This window comes from Hyla sarda, chromosome 3, assembly GCF_029499605.1.
Source record: "Hyla sarda isolate aHylSar1 chromosome 3, aHylSar1.hap1, whole genome shotgun sequence".
Classification (NCBI taxonomy): Eukaryota; Metazoa; Chordata; class Amphibia; order Anura; family Hylidae; genus Hyla; species Hyla sarda.
In genome coordinates, this window is record NC_079191.1 from 178,775,062 (window position 1) to 178,789,670 (window position 14,609).

Genomic DNA, 14,609 nt, shown 5'->3' on the forward strand with positions numbered 1-14,609 from the left:
TTTCTTTCTTTTCTGTGTTTTTAGGACACCTTGTTTTAGACCCAGACACAGCACACAGTGTGTTTGTGCTTAGTGTGGGATCTGTACATCCCTCCGCAGTAGTCAGTGTGACTCTGCAAAGTAGCAGAGAGCTGCAGACACTTCCTGGAGGAGCTGTACGTGTGACCCTGAACTCAACACTCACTCCCATGGCACTGAATCCAGGGGATCCCAGCGAGCATGGGGATGGTCTGTGTGACGACAGGTTGTGCTCATGGTGATTGTGCGTTCTGTGTACTGGGGCTATAGATTATGTGTGAAACAAATGTTGGGAATCACTATATTTAAGAATTTTGTACTGCAGCTGTACTCATCAAAATTATTTGTTACAATAGCTTTTTGACCTGAATACTACATCCAAAGCACACATACAATATTTACTGCATCATTAGGAAATATCCCAATATAAAGAGATTTGAAGGCTATCAGTAAGTTTTGCATTCAAACTAAACAGTCCACTATTCTGTCTTATGGAACCAGTCTATTATACCACTCCAACAGGTGCCGTAACCTCGAAGGTATAATGTAAACTAAATTACTTTAAAAAAGCTTTTAACAATCTTCTGTCACTCTGCTACAGTGTAACACTGGCTCCGATCGTTATTCTGACTGAACTGAAAGCTTCGGAGCCAGTGTTAGTGTTACAAAGACACAGAGACACTGTGATTGGTCCACAGGGATCAATCACAGGGCTCTAATCCCAGGACCAATCACAGATGGTCCTGGGATGTCAGGCAGAACTCGTCTCTCGCCACTAGCCGCGGGAATTCTGCCAGTTAACCCGTGCGATGCTGCGCAGCGACGGGTTAACTGTATGCCTTTTATAAACGGTGGGGTGCGCGAACGCACTGCACAACCCGCCGTTTATAAACGGCAGTCTGCGGGAAGGGGTTAAATACCAAGGCATCTGTATGAAGAAGATGCATTGTTTCTGCTGTCACTGTGTTGCTTGCAGGTTTAAGACACTTAGAAGAAATAATGCAAGGTTTAAAGGTGTATTTTGAAGAAGAAAAACAGTACTTATCAGGTCTCATAAAGTTGTATACATATCCTGTTTATTTTTACTTTAAAAAACTGTAGCCTTCCAGTACAATAAGCTTTGGATTTCTCTGCTGGAAGCCCTTCACTCTGTCACAGCTAATATGCATGTGTATCATTGGAATCATACTGTCCCATAGAATGAAGGTAGCATATCAGATTTACTGTATTGTAAATCTTAAAAAAATAACAGCGCCACAAAATTGCACAACTCCATATTTTTTTTCAGTGTTGCCTTTTAAAAAAAATATATAATGAAAGAAACTCTGCCAATGAAAAGTACAACTTGCCCCACAAAAAAAAGAACCCCCTAATACGACTTTGTCAGTGGCAAAATAAAAAAGTTATCGGTCGTAGAATGTGAGAAGGGAAAAAAATGTAAGCCAAATTTGCTGGGTGATAAAGGGGTATCTGGCATATACTGTACCATAATTCCCATTGATTGTTTAGTAGTTCTAAGCAAACTTACTGATAAACCTTCTAAGCTCTTTTGTTCCCAAGTCCTAGAAATTTTTTTATTTTTTTTTAAACAGAGAAGGTTATGGTGTTAAAATAGTATTATTCCCAGTAAGAATAGCTATGTCAGGCTAATGCTTTTTTTTTAAATTGTAATTCAAAAGTTTGCAAAGTGCTGCTTTGAAATAATATTTGCCTCACAATGCATATCCACTTTTATTCCAACATTTATCAACTTCACATCATAACCTAATAGACATGAATATGCCAGGAGCTACTATAAGCCTTTGCTAAATACCACATCCAATCAGCCATAACATTAAACACTGATTATCTTGTGGCAGTGGCACCTGTAATGGGGTGGGATATATAAGGCAATGGCCACAATTACAGGTCTTTTGGGGTTTATGCAGTAGTTAATACCTAATAAAAGAAGGCCAAGTGGTAAACCACTGAAAGGGTCTTGGATGCCAAAGACTCACTGATGTTTGTGGGGAGTGAAGGCTAGTTCGTCTGGTCCCTATTCCAGAGCTAATATAGCACAAATTACTTAATAAAAAAACATTGATTTTATCCGTAAAGTATCAGAACATGTGTATGTTGCTGAATAGCTGAAGACTGGTTAGAGTGCCCATGCTAAAATAAGACAGGCAGGCCTAGGCAGTGTGATGCTCTGGGCAATATGCTGCTGGAAAACAGTGTGCCCTGGTAGAATGTGTCAAGGTAACATCCACATAAATACCTAAACCTTGTTGCAGACCAAGTAATGTCCCTTCATAGCAACAGACAGTGACCTCTTTTAGCAGGATAACTGTCCATGACACTCTGCAAAAATTGTTAGCAATTGGTTTGTGGAACATGACAAAAAGTTTTAAGTTGATTGCTTGACTTCAAACCTTCTCAGATTTAATTTTGATCAAGCAAAATGTAGGATGTGCTAAAAAAAAAACAAGTTTGATCCATGTAGGCCCAACCTCGAAACCTAAAGTATTTGCTAGCAATTTAGTGAGGCAGGATACCACTGGATACTTTTTTGAGGTCTTATAAAGGCCAAGCTTCGATTGGTCAGGCCTGTATTGATGCCTCAAGGTGGATCTACGCAAAGGTAGGGAGGCGGTTTTAGTGGTATGGCAGATTGGTTATAAGATTTTGCGTGGTGTCTATAAACAATAAATGGGTATTTCCAATATAAAATGACATCTACAATGCTTTTGAAAAGTCTTTAGAAAATAAAATAAAACATATTTTTTTCCAATCATTCATCAGTGCCCCAAATGTGAAAACAGAATTTTAGAATTTTTTGCAAATTTTTCAAAAGGGGAAAAATAATTTTGCATGGGCATAAGTATTTACACTCTTTGCTATGACACTTGCTCCATTTAGCTCTAGGGGCCTCCTTTTCTCATGATCATCTTGAAGATGCTTCTACACTTTGAATGGAGTCACCTGTGGTAAATTCAGTTGATTAGATATGATTTTGAACCCCTTAAAGACGCAGGACACGCGTGGCAGGTCCTGATGCACAGATGTCCGCCATTAACCCCTCAGATGCCTTGATCAATAGAGATCACGGCATCTGCAGCGTTTCAGTCACTTAAATGGGTGATTGGATCGCATCCAGAATGGCAGACGGAGGTCCCGTTACCTGCCTCCGCTGCCTTCCACGCAGACGCAGAAGATGACAGATAGCACTGAACAGTATTAGAAATCGAATGATTGCTATAAAAGTGTATTAAAAAAAGTGCATTAAAGTGTAAAAAAAAAAAAAAAAAAAGGAAATGTGAGAAATCCACTCCCCCAATAAAAATGTCAACTGCCCATTTTCCTCATTTCACCCCCAAAAAGTGTAAAAAAAAAATGTTTTATAAACATATTTGGTATCTCCACGTGCGTAAATATCTGAACTATTAAAATATACTGTTGATGATACCGTACAGTGAACAGTGTGAACGTAGAAAAAAAGTCAAAAATTTATAACATTTTATAAACATTTTTATAAAAATGTATTAAGTTTTATAAATGCAAATATGGTATCAATAAAAAATATTACGGTGCAAAAAATGAGCCCTCATACCACCGCTTATACGGAAAAATGAAAAACTTATAGGTCTTCAAAATAGAGGGACTTTAAATGTACTAATTTGGTTAAAAAGTTTTTTTTTTTTTTTTTTAAGGGCAACAGTAACAGAAAAGTATGTAATCATGGGTATCATTTTAATCGTATTGACCCATAGAATAAAGAACACGTCATTTTTACTGTAAATTGTACGACGTGAAAACGAAGCCTTCCAAAATTTGCACAATTGCGGTTTTCTTTTTCATTTCCCCACACAAATAGTATTTTTTTGGTTGCACCATACATTTTATGGTAAAGGTAGTGATGGCATTACAACGGACAACTGATTGCGCAAAAAACAAGCCCTCATACTAGTCTGTGGATGAAAATATAAAAGTTATGATTTTTTGAAGACTAGGAGGAAAAAACGAAAACTTAAAAATAAAATTTAGAGTCCTTAACCCCTTAACGACCACAGACGTAAATGTACGTCCTAGTTTGGCGGTACTTCCCGCACCAGGACATACATTTACGTCCTGTGTATGACCGTGAGCATTGGAACGGTGCTCGCATCATACATGGCAGGTTCTGGCTGCTAGCAGCAGCTGGGGACCCACCAGTAATGGCCGACATCCGCGATCCCGCAGATATCCGCCATTAACCCCTCAGATGCCGTGATCACTACAGATCACGGTATATGCGGCAGTGCGGTACTTTGGATGATCGGATCGCCCGCAGTGCTGCCACGGTGATCCGATCATGGCGGCCGGCGGTCCACCCACCTGGCTCCGGCTGTCTCCCGGGGTCTTCTGCTCTGGTCTGAGATCGAGCAGACCAGAGCGGAAGATCACCAATAATACTGATCGGTGCTATATCCTATGCATAGCACTTAATAGTATTAGCAATCAAATGATTGCTATAGATAGTCCCCTATGGGGACATAAAAAGTGTAAAAAAAAAAATAAATAAATAAAAAAAATTGAAAAATGTAAACATAAAAAGTAAAAAATAAAAAAAACTCCCCCAATAACAAAAAAATTTGTCCGTTTTCCCAATTTTACCCCCAAAAAGCGTAATTTTTTTTCTATAAACATATTTGGTATAGCCGCCTGCTTTAATGTCCGAACTATCAAAATATAATTTTTATAATCCCGTGTGGTGAATGGCGTAAATGTAAAAAATAAAAAAAAGCCCAAAAATGCTGCTTTTTTTTTGTCACATTTTATTAAAAAAAAATTATCTAAAGGTTTTATATAGGCAATTGTGGTATCGATAAAAAGTACAGATGACGGCACAAAATATTAGCCCTCATACCGCCCTATATACGGAAAAATGAAAAAGTTATAGGTGGTCAAAATAGGGGAATTTTAGATCACTGATTATTTTTAAGCGATACAAAAATATAAAAGTTTCTAGCCATGGGTATCATTTTAATCGTATTGACCCACAGAATACAGAACAGGTGTCATTTTTACCGTAAAGTGTACAGTGTGATAACAAAACCCTCCAATGTGCAACATTGTAGTTTTCATTGAAATTTCCTCCCTTAAATTTTTTTTGGGGGGTTCGCCGTACATTTTATGGTAAAATGAAAGGTTTCATTACAAAGTACAATTGGTCACGCAAAAAACAAGCCCTTATATGGGTCTGTAGATGGAAATATAAAAGAGTTAGGATTTTAGAAGGCGAGTACGAATAAACAAAAACACTAAAATAAAATTGGCCTGGTCCTTAAGGGGTTAAGGCCAAAATGGGCTGAGTCCTTAAGGGGTTAAAGACCCACCCCAGTCTATATAAGGTCTTACCACTGACCATGCATATCAGAGCAAAACCCAAGCCATGAGGAAAGAACTACCAGAGAGCAGATCTGGAGAATGGTACAAAAATTTCTGCTGTATAAGAGGTTCTTCCTGGGGTTGGCTGTCCCACCCAGGCAAACGAAGTGCCTTTGTAAAAATGGTGACCAAGAATCTAGTGGTTTCTATGGCTGAGCTCCAAAGATCCTGTGTGTAGATGGGAGAAACTTCCAGAGAATCAACCATCACTGCAGCACTCCGCCAATCTGGGCTTTATGGCAGAGTGACCAGAAAGAAGTCTCCTCTCAGTAAAAAGACACACAAAAGCTGGAGTTTGCAAAAAAAAAAAAAAGCATCTAAAGGACTCTGATTTTGAGGAACAAGATTCTCTTGTCGGATGAAACCAAGCTTTAAATGGGTACTCTCTATAAAAAAAATTTTTATTTTATTGAATAGATTATGTAAAAAAAAAAATGTTTCTAATATATTTTATTTTAAAATAATCATGTTTTATGTGTTTTTTTTTTTTTACGTTTGTAAGCGTGGCCCAGTGTGGTCCGAAACGCACGTTCACTTGAATGAGGAGAGGGACTGTGCTCACTCTCTGCCTGTTTCCTATAACAGGCAGAGAGCGAGTACAGCGATCGTGTGCGTGCGGTGTGCAAAATTTAAATATCCCCGCCCCCCTGCATCTCCCTCTCCTCATTCATTACAGTATGCGAGCTGCAGGAAAGAGAGAGGAGACGGGCGGAAGAGAGCCCCGCCCAGGCTTCAGATGACGTCGCGCCTGCCGGGGCCGCCCACTTCCTGCCCTCACCAGAGAGCTCAACTCTGATCTCCTGCAGACGTTTTTCCAAAGGTATTTTTATGGGGATTTGGGCAGAAATTCAGACAGGGATAGATGTAGTTAGTGTCAGGGACAGATGGGGAGGGGGAATAGGGAAATTTAATTTAGTGATAGCTACTCTTTAAGGTATGGCCTCAGTTCTAAGGGACAATGCAGGAGTGGCTTAGGAAAAATTCTGTCAATGTCCTTGAGTGGACCAGCTCAGCCTTGAGTGGCCCAGATCTCTGGAGAGATCTCATATTGGCTGTCCACAGAGTGTCCCCTTCCAACCAAAGATTTCTAACTTTTTATTTTTACTTTATGGGGTATTGAGTGCAGATGATGAGGGATTTTTTACATTTTATTTTACTCTATTTTGCTCATGGCTCTAACATTAAAAAAAAAAAAACATGGAGTAAGTAAAAGGGTTTGAAGACTTTCCAAATGCATTGTACATCACATGTATTGTTTCTTTTTGGTCAGAAGTTGCAAGGCTTTTAGTACCTTCATGAATGTAATACATTGTTTAAATGATTTTTGCATGCTGTTATTGTATTGTTATTGGTTATATCCTCTCAAAACACACATGGCTGTTAATAAGTGTTATTTTTGGATAATAATATTTATTTATTCCATGTCTTACAGTCCTGCCAGTTGCTTCGGTGGTGTGAGCGGGACAGGAGCTAGTCCTTGGGTGTTGCTAACAGATTCTCCATCACAGACACTGGCTGCCACACGTCATAAATCCCTTTCAACTGCTCTAACTGGCTTAGCTACCAATCCCCAATGTTATCATTTCAGTTTTCGTCTACAGGTCCAAGGCCCTTGTCTTTTGGCAGGCAAGTAAAATATTACTTAATAATGCACACTTTATGACTATGTTCACACTGCCTTCATTGACAGTTCTGATAACAAGAATATGGCAGCATATAGTGCTATTCTATTTTTAAAAACAAAACTTAACCTGAAAGGACCCTGTTATTTTTCACTGTGTTCCCTGGGATCCATAACCTGACAGATCTGACAGGTCTAAAACATAACATAGATGTGAGCATAGCCATGTTGCATGCATATTCCTGCTGATTTTAGAAATGTATAAACCTAATGTCCGTTCTGCAGGTATTGAGAGCCCATCTCATGCTCTTCGTGCTGATGCAAGTCCTTTTGCAGTCTCGGCTTCCTCCATTTGGATCAGTCTGGCTGAAGAGTACAATTGTGACCGTGCTCTAGAAATTATCCTGCACCCCAGTGGTAAATAGAAAGAAATAAAATGATTCCCTTAAGAAATATTGAAAAAAACTTAATTGATAAGTGGGGGAAGTTACTCTTCTATTAAAACATTTTGGAAGTGACAGCGCTTAAAATATAATTCTGTTATGTATCTGAAAAGAGAAAGTAAACAGGGAGGTAGTCGCACTGGTAAGAAATGAAACTTAGTAATCAGTAGTGATGGATGGTGTTTACCCCCTTTCATTTCTTGAAAATGAATCACAGAATAGGGACCCTGGAAAATAGTGCTTAAATGGTCACTCTCATTAAAATTTTTTTTGCTATTGCACTCCTTATGGTAAATAAAAAATATTTCTAATATACTTTGTTTAAAAAAATGACGTTTTCTATGTTTTATTTGTGCTTAAAAAAGCTCAAGAGCACATTTTCCCCCATCTCATACACAGACTTTGGATCGAAGCCCAAACACAGGAAGTGCAGCCTGAAGGGCTGAGGCTGAGGGGTGTGTGTCCAGCCTCATCCAATCATAGCTCCTCCCATGCTTAACTGCCATATGCTGTTGGTTGGACATCCCCCCCTCAGCACTCCAGGCTGCACTTCCTGTGTTTGGGCTTCGGTCCAAAGTCTGTGTTTCATATGGGGGGGAAATGTGCTCTTGAGCCTTTTTAAGCACAAATAAAACGGAAAACGTTTTTTTTTTTTTTTCAACAAAGTATATTAGAAATATTGGAATTGGTTTTAATTAGAGTTACTCTTTTAAGGGTGCGTTCACACGTGCGCATTTTCTGCTGCAGATTTGCTTCAGGTGATTTTGCTCTCCATTAAAGTCTAAAGGCAGCAAAATCTGCTGCAGATCTGCAACAAAAATACACGTGTAAACGCACCTTTAAGGGTGTGTTCACACGTGCATACTTTCTGCTGCATATCTGCTTCAGCAGATTTTGCTGCCCATTGACTTCAGTGGGCAGCAAAAATATTCACTTGTGAATGTGCCCTTAGGGTACGTTCACATGTACAGGATATGCTGCATGTTTTTTTGCAGCTGATTATGCTCACTATTGTTTCCATTGTGACTTTTGGAATAATAACTGCTTTTCAAAAATGTTATTTCTTTTATTATTTTGCTCTATCTAGTATCCATTCCTGGCTTCGCTGATAATAAAAATGCACCAAAAGTTGCAAAAGTATGCATTGTTAAATCTAGCTTAACCGGGCTTTTTCGGTTTTTTCATTTTCAATTTTTCCTCCTTAATTTTAAAAAATCATAACTCTTTAAAATTTTCACCTAAAATTCTATATGATGGCTTATTTTTTGCGTCACTAATTCTACTTTGTAATGACATTAGTCATTTTACTCAAAAATCTACGGTGAAACGGTAAAAAAAAATCAATGTGCGAAAAAATTGATGAAAAAACACTATTGTAAGTTTTGGGGGCTTCCGATTTTACGCAGTACATTTTTCGGCAGAAAATGACACCTTATCTTTATTCTGTAGGTCCATATGGTTAAAATGATACCCTACTTATATAGGTTTGATTTTGTATCACTTCAGAAAAAAATCATGAATGCATTCAGGAAAATTTATAGGTTTAAAATGGTCATCTTCTGACCCCTATAACTTTTTTATTTTTCTGTGTTCAGGGCGCTATGGGGGCTCATTTTTTGCGCCATGATCTGAAGTTTTTAGCGGTACCATTTTTGTTCTGATCAGACTTTTTCATCACTTTTTATTATTATATTTGTGGTATAAAAAGTGATCAAAAATGCGCTATTTTGGACTTTGGAATTTTTTTTGCGCATACGCCATTGAACGTGGGGTTAAAAAGTGGTATATTTTTATAATTCGGACATTTCCACACGCGGCGATACCACATATGTTTATTTTTATTTACACTGTGTTTTTATTCTTGGAAATGCTGGGTGATTCAAACTTTTATTAGGGGAAGGGATAATTGAAAGGGTTAATGATTTTTTTACACTTTTCTTATGCAATATTATAGCTCCTATAGGGGGCTATAACATTGCATTAACTGATCTTTTACACTGATTGATGCATCTCCATAGGAATGGATCAATCAGTGTTTTCGGCGATTGAATGCTCAAGCCTGGATCTCAGGCTTGAAGCATTCATTCGGCGATCGGACAGCGCAGGAGAAGGTAAGAAGACCTCCTCCTGTGCTACAGCTGTTCAGGATGCCGCGATTATACCGCGGCGATCCCGAACAGCTCCCTGAGCTAGCCGGGCACTTTTACTTTCGTTTTTAGCCGAGTGGCTCAGCTTTGAGTGCGCGGCTAAAGGGTTAATAGCGCGTGGCACCACGATCAGTGCCGCGCGTTATTAGCGGTGGGTTTCGGCTTCACTATGACGCCGGGCCCGCCACGATATGATGCTGGGTCACCTTGTGACCCCACGTTATATCGCAGGACCGGGACCCAGGACGTACCCATACGTCCTGGGTCCTTAAGAGGTTAAAAGGGTTATCCACAATAAGGTGATTTTAGTACGTACCTGGCGGACAGTAATGGACATGCTTAGGAAGGATCTGCGCTTGTCTTGGGGCTAAATGGCTATGTCATGATATTACCATAACACTGTGGCTAGCTTTTTGTGAACTTGTATTTCCTGTTTTTTTTTTTTTTTTATTATAATCCAAGCAATGCTTTATTAAGAAAAACATAGTTAAACAAGCCACGGTTATGAAGGCAATAATAGCAGTAGAAAAGCGGGGAGCTTAAGTCATCACCATCGCTCCTACAACAATTTATCATCGAAATAGGGATGCCGCGGCTAGTTAGATGATCCTGAACAGCAAGTCACAACATTGCATCAATAATAAGAAAACCAGGTAATAACTGTAGGAATGAACAGGTAAGTATAAAAATGGGGGAAGGGGGAGTAGAAAAGTGGGGAATGCTGAGAATAGAAATAAAAGAGAAAATTAAAAAGAAAAGAAAAAGGGTCAGAATCAGCATAGCTGTGGTCGGTGTGAGGAGGATACTTCAAGACTGCAGTAGGAGCACTTACTTGAGGTTGGAGTCGCGGTCGCCGCCAGGGTCCCCAATCTCGGAATGTCCTCATAGTCCTGCGACACGACAGTCAATTCCAGGGGAGAGGCCTCTCTAAGTAAGAAGGGGGGGAGGGGGAGGGGTGGAATCTGTTTCTCTAGGCCTCCCTATAGAGCCGGGAATTAAGGAAGTGCAGCCATGGGCCCCATATCGATATGTATCTAGCGGGGCGGTCACTCGAGTCGGCCACGAGTTCCTCCATGCGGCTCACAAACAGAATCTCTTTGTACCAGTCAGTTATTGTTGGGGGAGCACAGTTCTTCCATTTCTTGGGTATCACTGACCTGGCTGCCATGAGCATCATGTTAGCTAAGAGTCTAGCAGGCGATTTCCTAGAGGTGGGTATGATAGACAGGAGAAGTCCCTTCGGGTCATTGGGGTATGTCACCCCCGTCACTAGGGCAATTCAGTCTATCACCGTAGACCAAAAGGTTGTAAGGGAGGGGCAGGACCACCAGATATGTGACATGGTCCCCGTCTCTGTGCCGCAGCGCCAACAAAGGTCAGACACTGCAGGGTAGAATTTATGTAACAAGGCCGGTACCCTATACCACCTAGCTAAGATCTTATAGTTAGTTTCTTGCGCCCTACATGATATAGACATCTTGTGGCACATTACATAAGCTGTCGACCAATCAGAACGAGCGATGGTGGTGTGTAGTTCCTCCTCCTAGGCCGCTTCGAATTTAGGGGGTTCACGAGCCGCTTCTTCCATGAGAAGGCTGTACACTTGGGAAACTGCTTTGTAAACCGGGGAGGAAGAAACACACAGCTCTTCAAAGGGCAGGAGGGGTCGGGCAAGCCTTAAGGAACGTCCTGTTGTGTTAATGAAGTGTCTCAGCTGAAGGTACTGCATCTGACTTAGAGGCGTCCTGAGGTGTGTCGGCACTAGTTCCGTGTAGGGTTTCAGCTGAGTACCGCTGAGGAAACATCTGATGGGCAGGGGCGGGGGCGAGGAATGACCTAGGAAGGATTCAGTCATCATGCCCGGTGGGAAACTAGGGTTACCAAGGATCGGGGTCAGAGGGCCATCGGCCGCCATGATCTGGGACCTCCTCAAGTATCTGTTCAGGGAAACGATCAGTTCCCTGGACACCCAGGGTAGAGACTCCAGCACCCGAGGAGAGTATGTGTTCGGTGGCAACCAAGGGTACAGGGCTATATCTGTGGCAGTCCCATACGCTTCCAGCGCCACCCATTGTTTAGAACCGTAACCGTGGATGAAATCTAGGAGTCGGGTCAAGGTAGCTGCTACATAGTAAGCCTGACAGTCCGGTACCGCCAGACCACCTGTCTGCTTCCTCCTGAACAGAACCCTGACAGATATCCTAGACGGTCGTCCCGCCCATATGAAGGAGCGTATCATTTTGTCTAGTTTTTGGAAGTAAGAGCGCGGGAGCGCCAGTGGGATCGCCTGGAATAGGTATAGCAAGCGGGGTAGAAAGTTCATTTTAACTATATTAGCTCGCCCCAGCCAAGAGAAGGTGCCAGTTGTCCATTTACGCAGGTCCCTGTCTAGAGTCGTCGACAGAGTCTGGAAGTTAAGGGCAAAGGTAGCTCCCGGATTTAATGGAATGTGTACGCCCATGTATTTAAAGGACTCAGTGGTCCATTGAAAAGGGTGTTCTCTCTTGAGACCCTCTACGGTGTCCACCGGGAGGGCTATCGGCAAGGCCACACTTTTGGACATGTTAATCCTATGGTTGCTATAGTGGGAGTACTGCCGCATGACCGTCAATGCGGCCGGTAGGGATGTGCATGGAGAGGCTAAGTAGAGTAGGAGGTCGTCTGCGAAAGAGCAGAGGTGCCCGCTCCCCTCTAGGGTAAACCCCTGAACGTCCGGATCAGATCTCAGGGCAGTCAATAAATGCTCCATACATAAGATGTAGAGGAGGGGGGAGAGCGGGCACCCCTGGCGCGTTCCGTTTCGGATGGGAAATGGGGAAGATAGGGACCCGTTGACTCTCACCCGTGCCTGGGGGTCTCGATACAGGGCCGTCACACGCCCCATCATGGCAGGACCCAGGCCTATCTGCTCCAGCGTTGCTCTAAGGAATCCCCAGTCCACCCTGTCGAACGCCTTCTCGGCGTCGAGAGAGAGGAGCAGTAATGGCTTTTTGAGTGTAGCAGCTCTATTAATTACCGAGAAGGCTCGAACAGTGTTATCTCTCGCCTCTCGGGAGCGCATGAACCCGGACTGGTCAGGGTGGACTAGGGGGCCGAGGACCAACGCTAGACGGTCTGCCAGCAATTTGGCGAACAGTTTAAGGTCAACATTCAGAAGAGATATGGGTCGGTAGCTGGAGCAAAGACCCGGGTCGTGTCCCTCTTTGGGAATTACTGTAATATAGGCACTGAGCGATGCAGTGGGAAAACCCAGGTTCGGGGCGATGCTATTAAACGTCTTACAGAGAATGGGGAGCAGGCTATCCTTTTAGGGTTTTGAAAAACTTGGCCGTGTATCCGTCCGGTCCCGGGCTTTTGCCAGTAGGAAGATGTGATATTGCCTGGGCGACCTCCTCTTCCGAAAACGGGGACTCTAGGGCCTCTATGTCCTCCTCAGATAGACGAGGGAGGGACGTACTCTGAATGTAGTCATGCAGGGATAAGGAGGGCAGCGGAGAAGGAGGGGGCGTTGACGGGGCGGGGATATTGTAAAGGTCGTAGTATTTTTCAAAAGCCTTAAGTATGTCGGCCGTGATGAACGACTTGCTACCTGACGATGTGTTTATGGATGGGATGAATAGCGCTGACCTCTTCTCACGGAGAGCTCTTGCCAACTGCCTGCCTGGCTTATTACCCCATTCATAAAATGTCGAGGCGCATTTCTGACTATACTATCTCAGGGAGGCGTCTAAGAGGGAGCGGATTTCATGACTAGTTTTGGTGAGTTCCCTCAGCGTGGACTCTAATAAGGTCTGTTTGTGCAAAGCTTCCAAATCACGGAGCGTCTCAAGGAGGCGCTTCAGTTTGGCCGCCTTCTCCCTCTTAAGCCGGGAGCCGTGGCTGATCAGGATTCCTCTCAGTACACTCTTGAGAGCCTCCCATTGGATCGGCTGAGATGTCTGATTGTTTGCATGGTCAGACTGAAAGTGTGCGATTGCAGCCTTCAGGTCCGACAGGCAAAGGGTGTCCAGTAGGAGGGACTCATTAAGCCGCCACAAAAACCGCGGGGTGGTCAAGGAAGGAATCGTCACAGTGCAGTACACCGGTGCGTGGTCGGATAAGTACAGGTGGCCAATTTGTGAGGAGGATAATCTAGGGAGGTGGAAGTGTGAAAGAAAGACGTAGTCTAGCCTGCTATATGAGCTATGAGGGGAAGAGAAGTGCGTATAGTCTCGATCACCCGGATGCTGGAGGCGCCACACGTCGCACAGCTGAAGAGAGTGCAATTGCCTCTTAAGTCTGCTCAGTTGGCGGTAGGAGATAGCCGATCGACGTGTGGACGCATCGAGCAGTGGGTGCATCGGGACATTAAAGTCTCCCCCTAGCAGTATCATACCCTGGGCAAAGTAGGAGAGTTCCTCCAGAGTCGCTATTAAAAAGGGCACTTGGCCACTATTAGGGGCATAAACCGTCGCTACCGTCACCACCTGGTCCAGCAAGGCTCCACGGATAAAAAGATAGCGAGCGTTTGGATCTACCCGGACAGCCTGTACACTGAATGGAAGTGAACGGTGTATACCAATGGACACTCCCTTCGAGCGGGAGTCCGGGTTGGAGCCATGGAACCAGGTGGTGAAGTATCTGCTTAACCTGTCCGGGATAGGGCCTGATTTAAAGTGGGTCTCCTGCAAGCATAAAAGTCTGACCTTATTTTTGTGCATATGGTAGAGAATTTGTGACCTCTTCTCCGGAATGTTGAATCCCTGAACATTCAGGGTGGCCATCTTCACTTCCGCCATGGAGCGTTATGACTGTCTGCCGCAGAACGTAGAATAATGGGACACCGTGGAGGGACCCCGATGGGAGGCGAGTCACACCAGACAATCTGAAAATAAAAAGGAAAAAAAGGACCAAGGAATAGGATCAGGGAAACAGAACACTCAAAAATAAAATAAAAAGAGAACAAACAACCAAAAAAGCAAGCCCAAGCGCCTG

At 42.8% G+C, this 14,609-nt stretch overlaps 1 protein-coding gene across 11 annotated transcripts in view; it reads left to right on the forward strand.

Annotated features, from left to right (window-relative positions):
- The window catches only part of VWA5B2 (von Willebrand factor A domain containing 5B2), a 170,270-nt gene that overhangs the window by 122,265 nt on the left and 33,396 nt on the right, over window positions 1-14,609 (forward strand). For 9 of the 11 annotated variants that reach the window (XR_008891204.1, XM_056565623.1, XM_056565618.1 and 6 more), the window contains 3 exons: window positions 25-256; window positions 6,857-7,050; window positions 7,331-7,462. Coding sequence is in view for 10 of the 11 variants with exons in the window: in XM_056565623.1 (XP_056421598.1) it covers window positions 25-256; window positions 6,857-7,050; window positions 7,331-7,462 (558 nt within the window). In the remaining variant the exon portion in view is untranslated. The remainder of the gene's footprint in view (window positions 1-24; window positions 257-6,856; window positions 7,051-7,330; window positions 7,463-14,609) is intronic. The other 2 variants (XM_056565619.1, XM_056565626.1) reach the window with 2 other exon arrangements.